General features: G+C 34.2%; 1 protein-coding gene across 1 annotated transcript; it reads left to right on the top strand.

Moving 5' to 3' along the window:
- The first annotated feature begins 3,347 nt into the window (after positions 1 to 3,347).
- LOC145593183 (protein RETARDED ROOT GROWTH-LIKE-like) lies at positions 3,348 to 11,533 on the top strand. Its single transcript, XM_081649689.1, has 7 exons — positions 3,348 to 3,929; positions 5,213 to 5,324; positions 7,220 to 7,379; positions 8,681 to 8,829; positions 8,914 to 9,065; positions 10,860 to 10,974; positions 11,095 to 11,533. The coding sequence occupies exons 1-7, from the start codon at positions 3,520 to 3,522 to the stop codon at positions 11,221 to 11,223; spliced, it is 1,227 nt and encodes a 408-aa protein (XP_081505815.1). The 5' UTR covers positions 3,348 to 3,519; the 3' UTR covers positions 11,224 to 11,533.
- Positions 11,534 to 12,581: the final 1,048 nt, after the last annotated feature.

Below are 12,581 nucleotides of genomic sequence, written 5' to 3'. Positions count from 1 at the left end.
TGACGGGATTTTCTCCGTTAACACAATTAGGGTTATCTGACTTTGTTCCTGGTCATGTTGTGTCGGTTGCTGCTCAACGGAAGTGGGACAAGTATGGGGCGCGTTGCAGGGCTATTGGCTATGGTTTTCTTCCATTCTCCTTTTCTTCATTGGGGGAATTAGAGAAGTGTGTTGTTGCGTTGCTGAAGCGGGTTCATACGTTCGCAGGGACTTAGGATATAGGTGTTCGTGCGGCTGCTCACATCTTCAGCAGGATCGGGTTCGCTATAGCTAGAGAAGTGGGGGGCAAGATTGTATCTTAGCTCCCCACTAATTTCTTGTAAATCGATTGACTTTGTAGGTTTTTGTTAATAATAATAATAATAATAATAATAATAATAATTTTGAAATCTACTCTGCTTTGTTGAAATATGCTTTGCTTTGCTGACTCCTGCTCTATTCTGCTCAAAAGTTCAAAAGAACAGGGCCTTAAGTGTCTATAAAAACTTAACTTTGATCTAGGCTTTAGAAAAGATAAGCTTAAGTATTAACTCAGGAGAAAGAAAAAACTTAATATGTGTACTAAGAGGGAGGCACACCTTTGTTTGCTTTGTCACATAGTACTCTAAACTTCTAAAGGTGGGCTTGTGTACGAAGAGGGAGGTGCGTCCATTTTGCTTATAGTGATGATGGTTTGAGGCCGCATGGCTGACAAGGTTGTTTAGAGCGTGGTCTAAATTGTACCAAATCACACATCAGTTTGTAGTAGGATTTTTGACCAAATTGATGTTTATGATTTACTAGGGGAGCCAACGCGCGTGATGCGAGCGGAATGGCTAGCCCTTAGAAAGAAGTTATATTAGCTTATTTTCAAACTCTTTACAATAAGAATTTTTTTTTTTTTTTTTTTTATAACTTTAAGCTACTCATAAGGGGATATCATGATCTCTCTCTCCTCCCCTCTCCCCCATATGTATAGCATTGTCCATTTGTCCATATACACTTAGTGGCCATCAAAAGACCAACCTAAAACTCATGTACTAAAAGTCATTCAAATCCCAGCTCAGGTAATGTGTGCTATTAGAAATTTGTTCCAACTTCATATCTAATATACAATGACAATAAAGCACTACAAAAAAAAAAAAAAAAAAAAAAAAAAAAAAAAAAAAGAGTTGAATAAGATAGAATTGGAGATAGCCATTGCCAATTCAAGCTGGTCCCAAAGTTCCACTCATATGATAATTCATATGTTTGAAAGTATTTCATGTAGGAAAGTCAATCTTGAGAAATGCAAAGGACAAGTATAGGGTAGACACAATCAATAGTTTCCTAACCAAAACATGCTCTAATGGAAAAACTAAATCATCATATGCTCCAAGTGAAAATTAAATGGGCATTCACCATCTAAAACCAACTCCATAGGTTTATTACATGAACCTTGTCACAAAGCACTTGAAATGGAGAGCAGAATGCACAAGAAGGCTGAGTGACCAGCGCGCCTTGTATTGGAAGGCCTAGTTTCTTTCTCCTTAAGATACTCCTCATCTTTCTCTTCTTTAGTAACCAATCCACAAGCAACATCAAGAATGTAAGATTTCCAGACAATCCCCAAGTACAAAAATGTTAATGTAAGACTACCTTTAAAAAGACCAAGAATCCATTGAAGCCATGCATCTCCCTCTCACAGTGTTAAGCCTCTCAATCACATTTATGATAAAAAACACACACACACATACATCGATACATATATTAGCATCATATGTTCCATATCATCAACTATCAATACCGAATCTAGTAGCCATACCTTTGAGATAGAGACCATCAGGAGAAGATATATGAATCTTTGACCTGGCTCGCTTTCATCAAAACTCTAGCCGACATCAGACTTCACAATTACATATCTTTCTAATCCTATACTACACACATGTATGCTGTAGAGAAAATACCTCAACTTGAATCTCAATTGACATGAAAGTTGTGCTAAACAGTAGAGGCTATGTGTGATTGAAAGAAATCTGGAAACAAAATCATTAATTTATGGAAATCAGTTACAATTTTAAAGTTCAATTTAGACAAAAGTTTAGGGAAAAATTTATAGGTTACAAAAGAAAATCAAAAATTAAAAAATTCGAATAAATAAGTATGAGATTAATGACAAAGAACGAAATTAACGAAGCTGAACAAAGTAGATTAAAAATGAACACAAATTTCAACCAAAATTATTATAATAGGAGAGAAGAAAAACTTTTAGTCAAGGTGAGATTAGATGCAAGCACCATCAATGGAGGAAAGGCAAAAGCAATCAATCCTAAATTGATTATATTGACAAGTGACAATTAAATTAACTATAATCCCGGATTTCGAAATTTAAGAAAATTAAAAATTAGATGAAAAGCTCACCGCATAAGCTGCTTCAATGGAGGAGAAAAAGCTCGGTCAGCGCTTCAATGGAGAACTAATAGTTCGCTTCAATAGAGGAGGGAGAGGAGAGAAAAGGGCGCAGGAAGAAAGAGGAAAAGCGTTGAATTTAAGTGCGGTTTCCAAAAATTTTAAGCCAAATCTCAATACAACTATAAACCACATTTATAATTATATAAAGGTTTAAAAATAACCTAACATTAGTGTATCATTATACAATGTTATATACTCAGTAATTATAAATGCTATTATTACGTTATAAATTCATAATTATCATAAAATATAGCAAGAAACTCCAAAAGTCATTGGTCGTGTTCGGTGAATAGTTTAAAGTTGAAAATTAAAGTTAATCGTGTTAATTGATTTGGACTAGTTGATTAAATTAACTAGTTGGCTAATAAAGACATTGACATATATAGATATTGTGAAAGATTTGTTATTGTAAAAAAGATAGATATGCTGTTAAATGATGGTATAATTATCATTTCATCTTAAATTACTTGAATTAGGTAATGAAAAAGTTTCTCTAATCAGCTTAGCGGAAAACAACCTTTATTGAATGAAATAAACTCTAAACAAGGCAAACACTCCAATTAGCTTATTGTATTTGTATTAGCCAATCATCAACAAGAATTGGTCAAATCAACTAATTTTGCCACATCAAAGCTTACCGATTAACGCCTTTTAATATTTTTTTCCCCCTTAAAAACTACGGGATTACATCTAAGGTAAATAGATAGCGTGCCAAGCTTTATAATAAGGTTATGACTTGATCAATACGCCAATCCATCCACTTGCCAATTAACTCCCGTACACCCTTGAATGAATAGCTTTGCAATTAAACCACTAACCACACCCTATCACGCCAAATTGTATTTTACTATGTGTTTAGGTTTTATGTGACGCATTTTAGGTTTAGGTGCCAAACCGGACCACGAACACCCCTAGCGCATGCCAAATACACACACTCGCTCTCCCACAAAAATCTAACGCTTTCTCTTAGCGCCACTCTCACCATTCACACCAATTTCTCTTTGCGCCACCCTCACCATTGAGCCATTGACACCGTTATCACCACCATAATTCTCTTTCTCTCTCCTTCATTCCTCTTTTTCCTCAACAATGGAGAAACTATGGCGTCCTGCGTCTCGCTCCCTAGACACCCACCTCAAATCTATCTTCCTCTCTCCTCCTAAACCCTCTCCTTCCGCCATCATCACCACTTTCTCCTCCTCCTCTCGTCGTACTCTCACCACCTTCTCTTCTTTGTCCCTTTTTCTCTCTCCTGCTTCGAATTTCTCACCCTCCAAAACCCTAATTCCATCAAAACCCTCTTCCTCTTTGCTCCTATTTTCCTGGGATTTTCGCTGTTTTTCCTCTGTTTCACCTTTGGATACGAATAAGTTTGAGTGGAATGGGCCAATTTCGTGTTCTGAGGTTGTTGATGCTGTTTCTTTTGATGATACTGATGAAAATGGTGATGTTAATACTCGCCCTGCTATTCCTGTTCGCGCCTTTTTCTTCTCTACCAGGTTATTTTTCATCTAATTCAATGTTGGATTTCTTCTTTATCTTGTATAATTTCATTTCGTTTCAATGTCAATAATTCGGGGTATAGTAATTGTTCTGCAAAATTCATGGGGATAAGATAATGTGATAATCTTTGTATAATTGGTATATTTCAATTTGCTTTTGATTTTTGTAAATTTCTGATATCAGTTGTAAGAATTGCTACCAGAATGAGTAGAGGGGTTTGTAGATTGTTCTTTCTTTGACTATTCTTTTTATTCATTGTGAATTAGTATGAAACTTATTATTTGATAATTCAATTGGAAATGTGGGCATGGCGAGGAAATTGGTTGCAAGAATTGTTGCCAGTACGAGTAGAGTGGTTTAGATTGTTCTTTCTTAGACTGATCATTTGAATCTTTGTAATTCTTTGAGTCTGAAACTCTTACAGTCTTACATGATTGTTAAGTGCATTTCCTTACGTTATTGATGATTCAATTGGTAATGTGGACAAGGCGAGGAAATTGGTTGTAAGAATTGTTGCCAGTATGAGTAGAGTAGGGGCGATGTTTTATTTCTCGGAAGTTTTACCTCCTCTGTAACCAAATGATAGATGATATTTCTATTTGGGACCATCTTAATAATAGACTAATTTGAGTTTGAGATTCTTATTTAGGATGGCTATGATGTCCCAAGATTAATGTTCAAAAGAATAATATATTGGCATAATGGAGGTATAAATTTCACATTGTAAATGATACAGTCTACCGAGTAGCTGTGGAATTTACGTGAGAATTATCTTTAAAAAATGACGTCCAATCAAATGTGGTTTATTAGCTAGGGACAAAGTCTTTCTGTTTTATTTTATTTTTAATTTTTCTGTTATTGTAACAACAAAAGCAAAGAAGGTTTGTGTAAGAAAATGTATTTCAAATGAGGTTAGTGAAGTATAATTAAGAGAGTGTTTAGATAGAAAAAAAGTAGAAGTGTTAACCTTAAAAAAGAAATGGATATAAACAGAAAGTGCAACAAAAAAAGGTTAGGGAGTTGTTGGTCTAAGTTTTTCTTTTTGAATCCTCACAATGTGTCTAACCTGGCACTGGATATTGGCATACTGCTGTTATTAATATTGCTATATTTGGTGTTTTCTTGGAATTTGTTGAGGTTTGAGATAAACTGATATCAATTTAAACTTGTTTACAACTGTTTGGGCTCATATATAATTTATTTCATTCATTCTTGTATCTCACTGCCTCATTGCTTGATCTTTAGTTGAAATTTGGTGCTTTTTTTTTCTTCCTTGTAGTGTGGACTTGAAGAGCTTGGTGGAACTGAACAAGCATAGTTTCATCCCGCCTTCGTCGAGGATGACTAACTATGTTGTTTTGAAGTTTGGAAACCTTAAGCCTGAACCAAATGTGAGTTTAATTTTGTTCAAGTGCATTTTGTTTGTTTCATTGTTTCAGTGAGACTAATGTCTGTTTGGGTTCCTACACTCAATTTCTGCTTGCATATTTAAAATGGCAGAAGTTTGGGTTCCTCTTTTATATTGCTTATGGTTTTAGGAATTATTCATCACCAATCATATTGGTATGTGGTTTATATTTGTATTCTTGATTCTGTGCTTGAATATGGATCTTGCAGGATATTTTGTATGTTTAGAAAATCAACTGGAAGGAGTGAGGGTGTGTTTGGTTAGTAGAGTGGCTTGGGTTTGGAGTCAAGTATGAAGCCTGGTGGTATGAAGTTGGGTTTTAATCTATGTATGTAATGGTTCAATGCCACCACCCCTAATAGTTTCTAAACCCCATAAGACCTTATGTTATGGGTTTGGGGAATTGGTTTAAAGCTATTTTATAAAAACACATGGCATGGGTTTTACCCACTTAAATCCCATACCTCAGGCAGTCAGGCTGGAAATCAGAGAACTAAACACTGAAGGACTTGAGCACATGACACTATCCATATGTTATTTGTATTTGTGAATGACATGGTTCCACCTTTGCTTGAGATTATAATGCTGCATTGCTGATGTTACCTGCTGGGTTGGTATGGTGCTATAAACTTATTTCTGCAGTGGGGTTGAGAGTAACATTTCAGTGAAGTATTTTCTGTTTCTGGGCATTCTAAACTTTTGGACATGCAATATTTTCCCATTCACACCCTGTGCTTCTTTATACACTGTTTATGTTTCTGATGAGCATATATTGGCTCAAGAAATTGATTTGGCAATGGAAATTAATTTCTTGTGGGTGAGTGTAATATAAAGTAGGAGAGAAAGTTAAAATTCGTATTTGTTTTGGTGTAAGAGGGGTATGATGGTAGAGATCATATGCCAAAATGGAATAAAGTAAAGTGAGTTGAAAAAAAAGAAAAACAACCATAAATGGAAAGTGATTAGAACAAAAAATAAAATGGGGGTAGTGTTAGTTTAGGGTGATAATAATTTAGCTTAACAAATTGAAGTGGTCTCAGATCTAGTCTCTGGGTGTTTTATAATCCAACAACAATTTCGCAATAATATATTCCCCCCATATATATTTGGTCAAAGTATTTGAGTAGTGTAGAAATCAACTTGTTGCATCTTTAAGAAATTTATCTAAGGTACTTGAAAGTCTTGTGTATCCTATGCAATGACAACTTGAGCTATTTAGGAATTTGTGATAGCCACTTACCACCCTAGAGATATGTTATAATGTTCTAGCTCAATTCATTTGAAATTTCATGTCTACTTGCCTAACCTAGCAAACTTTTACAGAACTTAATTCCTTGTTATAATTATCTGATTCCTCATATAGGATTAAGGGGCCTAAGAGATAGTTGATGGGCCATAGTGGGTCTTGAATGCGTGCTTCTTATATAACCTGCCATAAAGCTCTCTTTTTTTTGCAAAGTTTCCCTTGGAGACCCCTTTAGGATTTTTCTATATTAAATACTATTCGTATTAAATTAAGTGCTGATATTTATTGAGCTATTTCAATTGAGTCCATTATCATCATTTCTAAAATAGTGAATTATTTACTTTTGCAATTAAAACTCTTGAAGCAGGTAAAATGGTAGAACTAATTATTTCATAAACAAGCACCTTTTCTTGGTCTTTTAGAAGTACACACTCAGAGAGAGGAGCAATTAATTTTCTTAATTTTTCTTTCTGTACGGGTAACTGTGCCAGCCGTGCTCAATTGGTGAATAATTACCTATGGCTAGCTATATGAATGTCTTTATTTTGATATGTTAACCAACTGTTCATCCTTCATATTCTAGTTTGGATGTTGTGAGGTGAAACAAATTAATCATATTCTCTGTATTCTAGGGTGTGGGTGCTACCTTAAGTGGAAGTGATTGTGGCTACATGGTGGTTTTCCAGTATGGCTCAATTGTCTTGTTCAATGTTCGTGATCACGAAGTTGACGGCTACTTGAAAATTGTGGAAAGACATGCCTCTGGCTTGCTTCCTGAAATGAGAAAGGATGGTTAATATCGCTAACTTAAATTTGATCTTTTGAGTATCTGGCCTGTATCTTGTTATAGTTGTGCACTTTTATTTATTTATTTTTTTTTTTTTTGAATTGCTTGTGCACTTTTATTTTTATCCACTGTTGATAGCACAGTTTTTGCCCTAGTATGCATATGTTCAAAACCCTTTGATGCATTACTTTGGCCTCCATTTTTTTATATGTATATGTGTGTGTGTGTTAAACTTCTTGACGATTAGTTAAAACTTCTAGTTTTCTGAAGGTAAATACCATAGGGCTGTTTTAGAGGGATATTTTGTTCCCTAAACAATCAACGATCCCAACTCCCAAGTAATATTGGTTTAAATTTTTTTAAAGCATGTATCTGAACTTATCATTGACCCTAAATTGAACTTATTAAAAAATTATATGACTTTGGTAGCCCCTATTGGCCATTAATGTGACTAATTTGAACTTATATTTCCTAACATAAGAGAAATTATGGCAAGTCTCTCTCTCTTTCTCTCCTTTAATCATATATTATTGTTTTAGTAGAAATTGGACAAAACCTTAGAGCTTTTTGATTAGAGAGTTAAATAGCATCGTAGCTTCTGTAGAGAGGAGACTTGAGGCATGCCGATTTAGAATAAAAGAAAGGAAAGGAAGTGTAGGGGGAAAAAAAGATTGAAAACAGAGAAACTAGAGTTATATCTATTGTTTATTTGAAACGTGTGTGATGAGTGTGTACCTAGTGCACTCCATGGTTATGTATTTTTTTTTTAATAATTAATTATCTTATTGAGTTTTATTGTAAATAAAAGCTGATTGTTCATTTTATTTTCAAAATGAAATTACCAAAAAATCTTTCAAATAATTTGTTAAAAAAAATTAAATAGCAATTCTGACTTATAGAAAATACTGCTATCTTGTTCTTTTTTTTTTTTTTTTTTTTTTTTTTTTTTTTTTTCCCTTTTTTTTTTACACAAGTATACTATGATGAATTTGATCTTGTTTACCCAAATATCAATAAATCTCTTGCACAGCCTACCTAACCACGTTTCCAGAAAATGAAACTAGCACATGCTTAGCTCAAATGGGTTTTATGGATTAAGCAAGTTTTGCTTAAAAAAGTATGATAAAACATGACTAGACTAGCAGTAAATGTGTTTTAGACTTGTTTCAAGGTTTAATATATTTTAAAAAGCCATGGTTAATGGTTACCGTGAAATAAAATAAATCACATATACTTATTTATGGTTTGTTACAGTGGTGTGGGGAGTAATATTGGCTTGCTGACTCATTTTCCTTTTACTATCTAGAATATGAAGTAAGAGAGAAGCCAACTCTAAGTACATGGATGCAAGCTGGTCTCGATCGCATAATGCTGCAGTACTTGAATATTGATGGTATTCGTACCATAGGTAGTGTGCTTGGTCAAAGTATCGCGCTTGATTACTATGTTCGTCAGGTTTGTGTCATCCTTGATTATCATATTTAATTCTGAAAGTTTTGATTCATCTGGCCTGTTCTCAAATCCTTATACTCCTGCTAGGTTGATGGAATGGTTGCAGAGTTCACTGACATAAACCGTGCAATGGAAAAAACTGGGACTTTTACTATGGAAAGAAAGAAGCTCTTTCAGTTAGTTGGGAAAGCAAATTCTAATCTGGCAGATGTGATTCTTAAACTTGGTCTTTTTGAAAGGTGATATTCATGCGTCAAGCCACAGCCACTGTTTTCATATTCCGTGTGTGATTATTTTCTTTCTGACTTAGACTGTTGATTCATTTGATGGAATGTATGCTGATAGAATGAGCTGCTAAATGGAACATTTGGTAGTTATGACTTGTGAGTATGGTGAACTGTAGCTGGTAGCATGTGTGATTTCTCTGGAAATGTGCATCAAATCAATACTATTGTCTGATCATTTGTATATGCATATAGATGATGCTATGAATTGAATTTTTAGCTACATAATGTTGAGATCAATTAGAATATTATAATGGTAAGTATGTGGACGCGGTCTTGATATAATAATAGAGGGCTTCAAGAATGTTTTTAGGAGAATCTACGCAGTATTGGCGTATTGCATGTCTCCTTTCAACTCATAATTGAACGTGATTCATGCTGGTCCAATGGCTGCTGGTTCGATTTTGATTTCTAGGATGCATTTTAAATGTGTTTTTTGTTAGATGAAAGTCATATTTAATTATTATGTAGTACGAATGGAACCGAAGTTGTAGAATAAGTCTGGACCAGAAGTTATAGAGGGACTTCTGATGTTAATTGAAAAATGTCTATAAAATTAGTTATGTTTATAAATTTGCAAATGAAATGATGAAAGCATTTGGATAATTTAAAAACGGACAGCAGTTATTATTGGTTCTGGTCTGAAGTGAGGCTTCTTTGATGGGAGTAATTCCTTGCACTCCACTTTAGCTTGAGCTTGACCTCTATTTTTCTAGTTCTTCTGATTTCTAGTTGTGGAATTTGTATAATATCTGAATTGCTGATTGTGCTGCTATTCCCTTAAATGACAGTTAAGTGTGTATGCCAAATCCTTGTTGAATTTTATTGTTTTAATTCCTTCTAAGCAAATAGACAGAACTGTTTAAGCTACTTCAATGGAAGGAAGAAGCACAAGTGGCTATTGTTCTATTTCTGAACAATAGGTTTCAAACTATTTGGCTTTTTTTTTTTTTTTATTAATATTTTTTTTCCTAATCTAATCCTGAACACTATGTTTCCAAACATTTGTTTCTATTGCAGTACTTCCCTCTCCTACTTCCCTTTCTTCCTGTCCATCTACCTACCCAGAATTGTGTTTGTAGAAAAGAAGAGAGGAGCAAATTATATGATTGGCATATAGCTCATCAGGATGTTGCTTCTTTTATTCAAGTCTCTCCCTTCACCCTTATACCTATAAGTGTCTAGATTTTGCACTCACTGGTTCATATGTTCTGACTTCTGAGAAATTAAGCTCTTACAAATATTTTTTAGATGCAATTGACCATCCCGGTTGCTTGTTCATGTCTTCATGATTGTCATTCCTAATGGTTAGTAGATGTATCTGTACAAAGTGGTTTTAGATCTGAAACTCCAACCTTCTGTGTATTTGAAGCATGGTATCTGCTCTAAGTACCAAATACACTATTGGGATGTTTTTAATTATTGGGACAGCTGTCTTGTGCAAAACGTTGAGATTCAAAGTCACTTGAAACTTACATGCTATCCTAGCTGTTCCTCAACACAATACATGTTCAGTTTTGTAATGTGGTTTTCTGTTAATGGTTTAGCAATTGATGGCCTTTTGCATCAATGGAAATAGTTTTAGATTTTAGCCTCTGTTTATATGTAGTGTTTATGAATACAATTTGGGACTGAATAGCAACCTGTTGAAAGAGAATTCGTTCCTCATATATTAAGCTCTGTATTTCTGTCTTTTGTTTACGTCTTTGTTCCTGTGTTTTGAAGTAAGATTGTCTTCTTGCCTTGCAGATCGGATATTGCTTGGAAAGATGCCAAATATGCTCAAATTTGGGAATATCTTCGAGATGAATTTGAGTTGACACAGAGATTTGCCAGTCTTGACTTCAAATTGAAGTTTGTGGAGGTATGATATTTCCCTTCTGTATCTCCAAATTCATACGTTGATTGTTTTGGTGGCAATTTATGACTACTGTTGCTACTCCGTGTTATTTACTAATTACGTCATATTTGTTTTCTTGAACAGCATAATATTAGATTCCTACAAGAAATTTTGCAGAACAGGAAGTCAGATTTCCTTGAATGGCTCATCATCATATTGATTGGTGCTGAAATTCTCATATCTGTATATGACATTGCTCATAAGTCACTTTAGCCCTTGTTCGACATCCATACACTAGGGTGGTGGCACAGGCTTTCTTTCATAGACGGTTAGTGCCATAAAATTTTTGCTCTCAACTGTACATCTGCTGCTAGGTTCTTAATCAGACAACAATTTTCCTATAGCTGTTTGTAAATTGACCAGAGATGTTTTACTTCTGTAAATCCTACAATTCACTGTCATAGTCTGCTAGGTCCATAAAATTTTTGGCTTATTTTCCATCTTCCACTGCTATGTTGGGATAATCATAAAGGCAATTTGATAGTTCGAGATTATATTCAATACATTATATTCTTTATATCTAGTATTATTTCTACATGGTGTGTTCCATGGCTGTGAAGTACTCGGTAATTATTTGTTTTTACATCTATTTAGTTTGACATATTTCTTTAGGAGAGTTTGATCCGCTTACAAGTTCAACTCAAAGGTTCTATGTTTGATGATAGTTGGAGTAAGTACGCTAATAGTTAGCCTAGTCTTTTTTTCTCCCCTTTCTTCAACGTGGGACAACTCTCATGTGAATAACAAATGGGTTTTAATAAAGGTTTCATCTAAAGATTTTAGGGTTAACTGTTTAGGAACTTTCTTATTTTCCACCCAATTATAAAGGGTTTAGCTTAAAAACTAAATTATATTAACACGAAAGAGCTTTCGGTACAAAATACAAAAGGATTTTATCATATAATCACCACATAAATAAAAAATTCATTAAAATGGCTTGTTACCTCTGAAGAAAATGACACTCTTTGGAAGGATTACAAATCTTATAACATAAATTGGTTTTATAACAATATAGACAATCAACTCATAATTCACTCTGAAAAATCTAGGTGGAAAACCATAAACATGAATAAACTAGGTCCACTCTAGGGACTAGGTAGGCATGTACCTTTTGCAAATCCATAGTAGAATTGTTTATCCTAGTATAGCCATTAATTAACTTTTGCACAATTAGATATTATCTAATTAAGTCTCTAGATGTAAATCATGATTAATTCATCTCTTAAATTAAAAAGTACATTAATTATCTCCAAAGTGTCAAGGATATTATATTTCTTAAATTAATGGTATGATAGGTTATTTTGCCAACCTTCTACTAAGCTTGTAGGGAAGGCTCTATCCCTCTGTTTAGCACAGGCACGCATTAGGTTATTTTGCCAACCTTCTACTAAACTTGTAGGGAAGGCTCTATCCCTCTGTTTAGCACAGGCACGCACCCTCCTGTGAAAGCATGTGTTGATAGAGTATAAAAATCGATCATTAACTTTAAGCATCAGTTAAATTTTTGGTTGGGTTAATGATTTAACATGGTATTAAGAGCTAATGTGATAATGTTAAATTTTAAGACCATA

The sequence above is a fragment of the Chenopodium album genome, chromosome 18 (assembly GCF_948465745.1).
Source record: "Chenopodium album chromosome 18, dcCheAlbu1.1, whole genome shotgun sequence".
NCBI lineage: Eukaryota > Viridiplantae > Streptophyta > Magnoliopsida > Caryophyllales > Amaranthaceae > Chenopodium > Chenopodium album.
The sequence above is the reverse complement of the archived record's forward strand: the minus strand, read 5'-3'. Positions and strand labels throughout refer to the sequence as shown.

Excerpts from the sequence above, each read along its gene's own strand:
- LOC145593183 (XM_081649689.1), top strand. The coding sequence starts at position 3,520 with ATGGAGAAACTATGGCGTCCTGCGTCTCGCTCCCTAGACACCCACCTC. Across the intron at positions 3,930-5,212 it reads GCCTTTTTCTTCTCTACCAG|TGTGGACTTGAAGAGCTTGG; the intron begins GTTATTTTTCAT and ends TCTTCCTTGTAG. Across the intron at positions 10,975-11,094 it reads TCAAATTGAAGTTTGTGGAG|CATAATATTAGATTCCTACA; the intron begins GTATGATATTTC and ends TTTCTTGAACAG.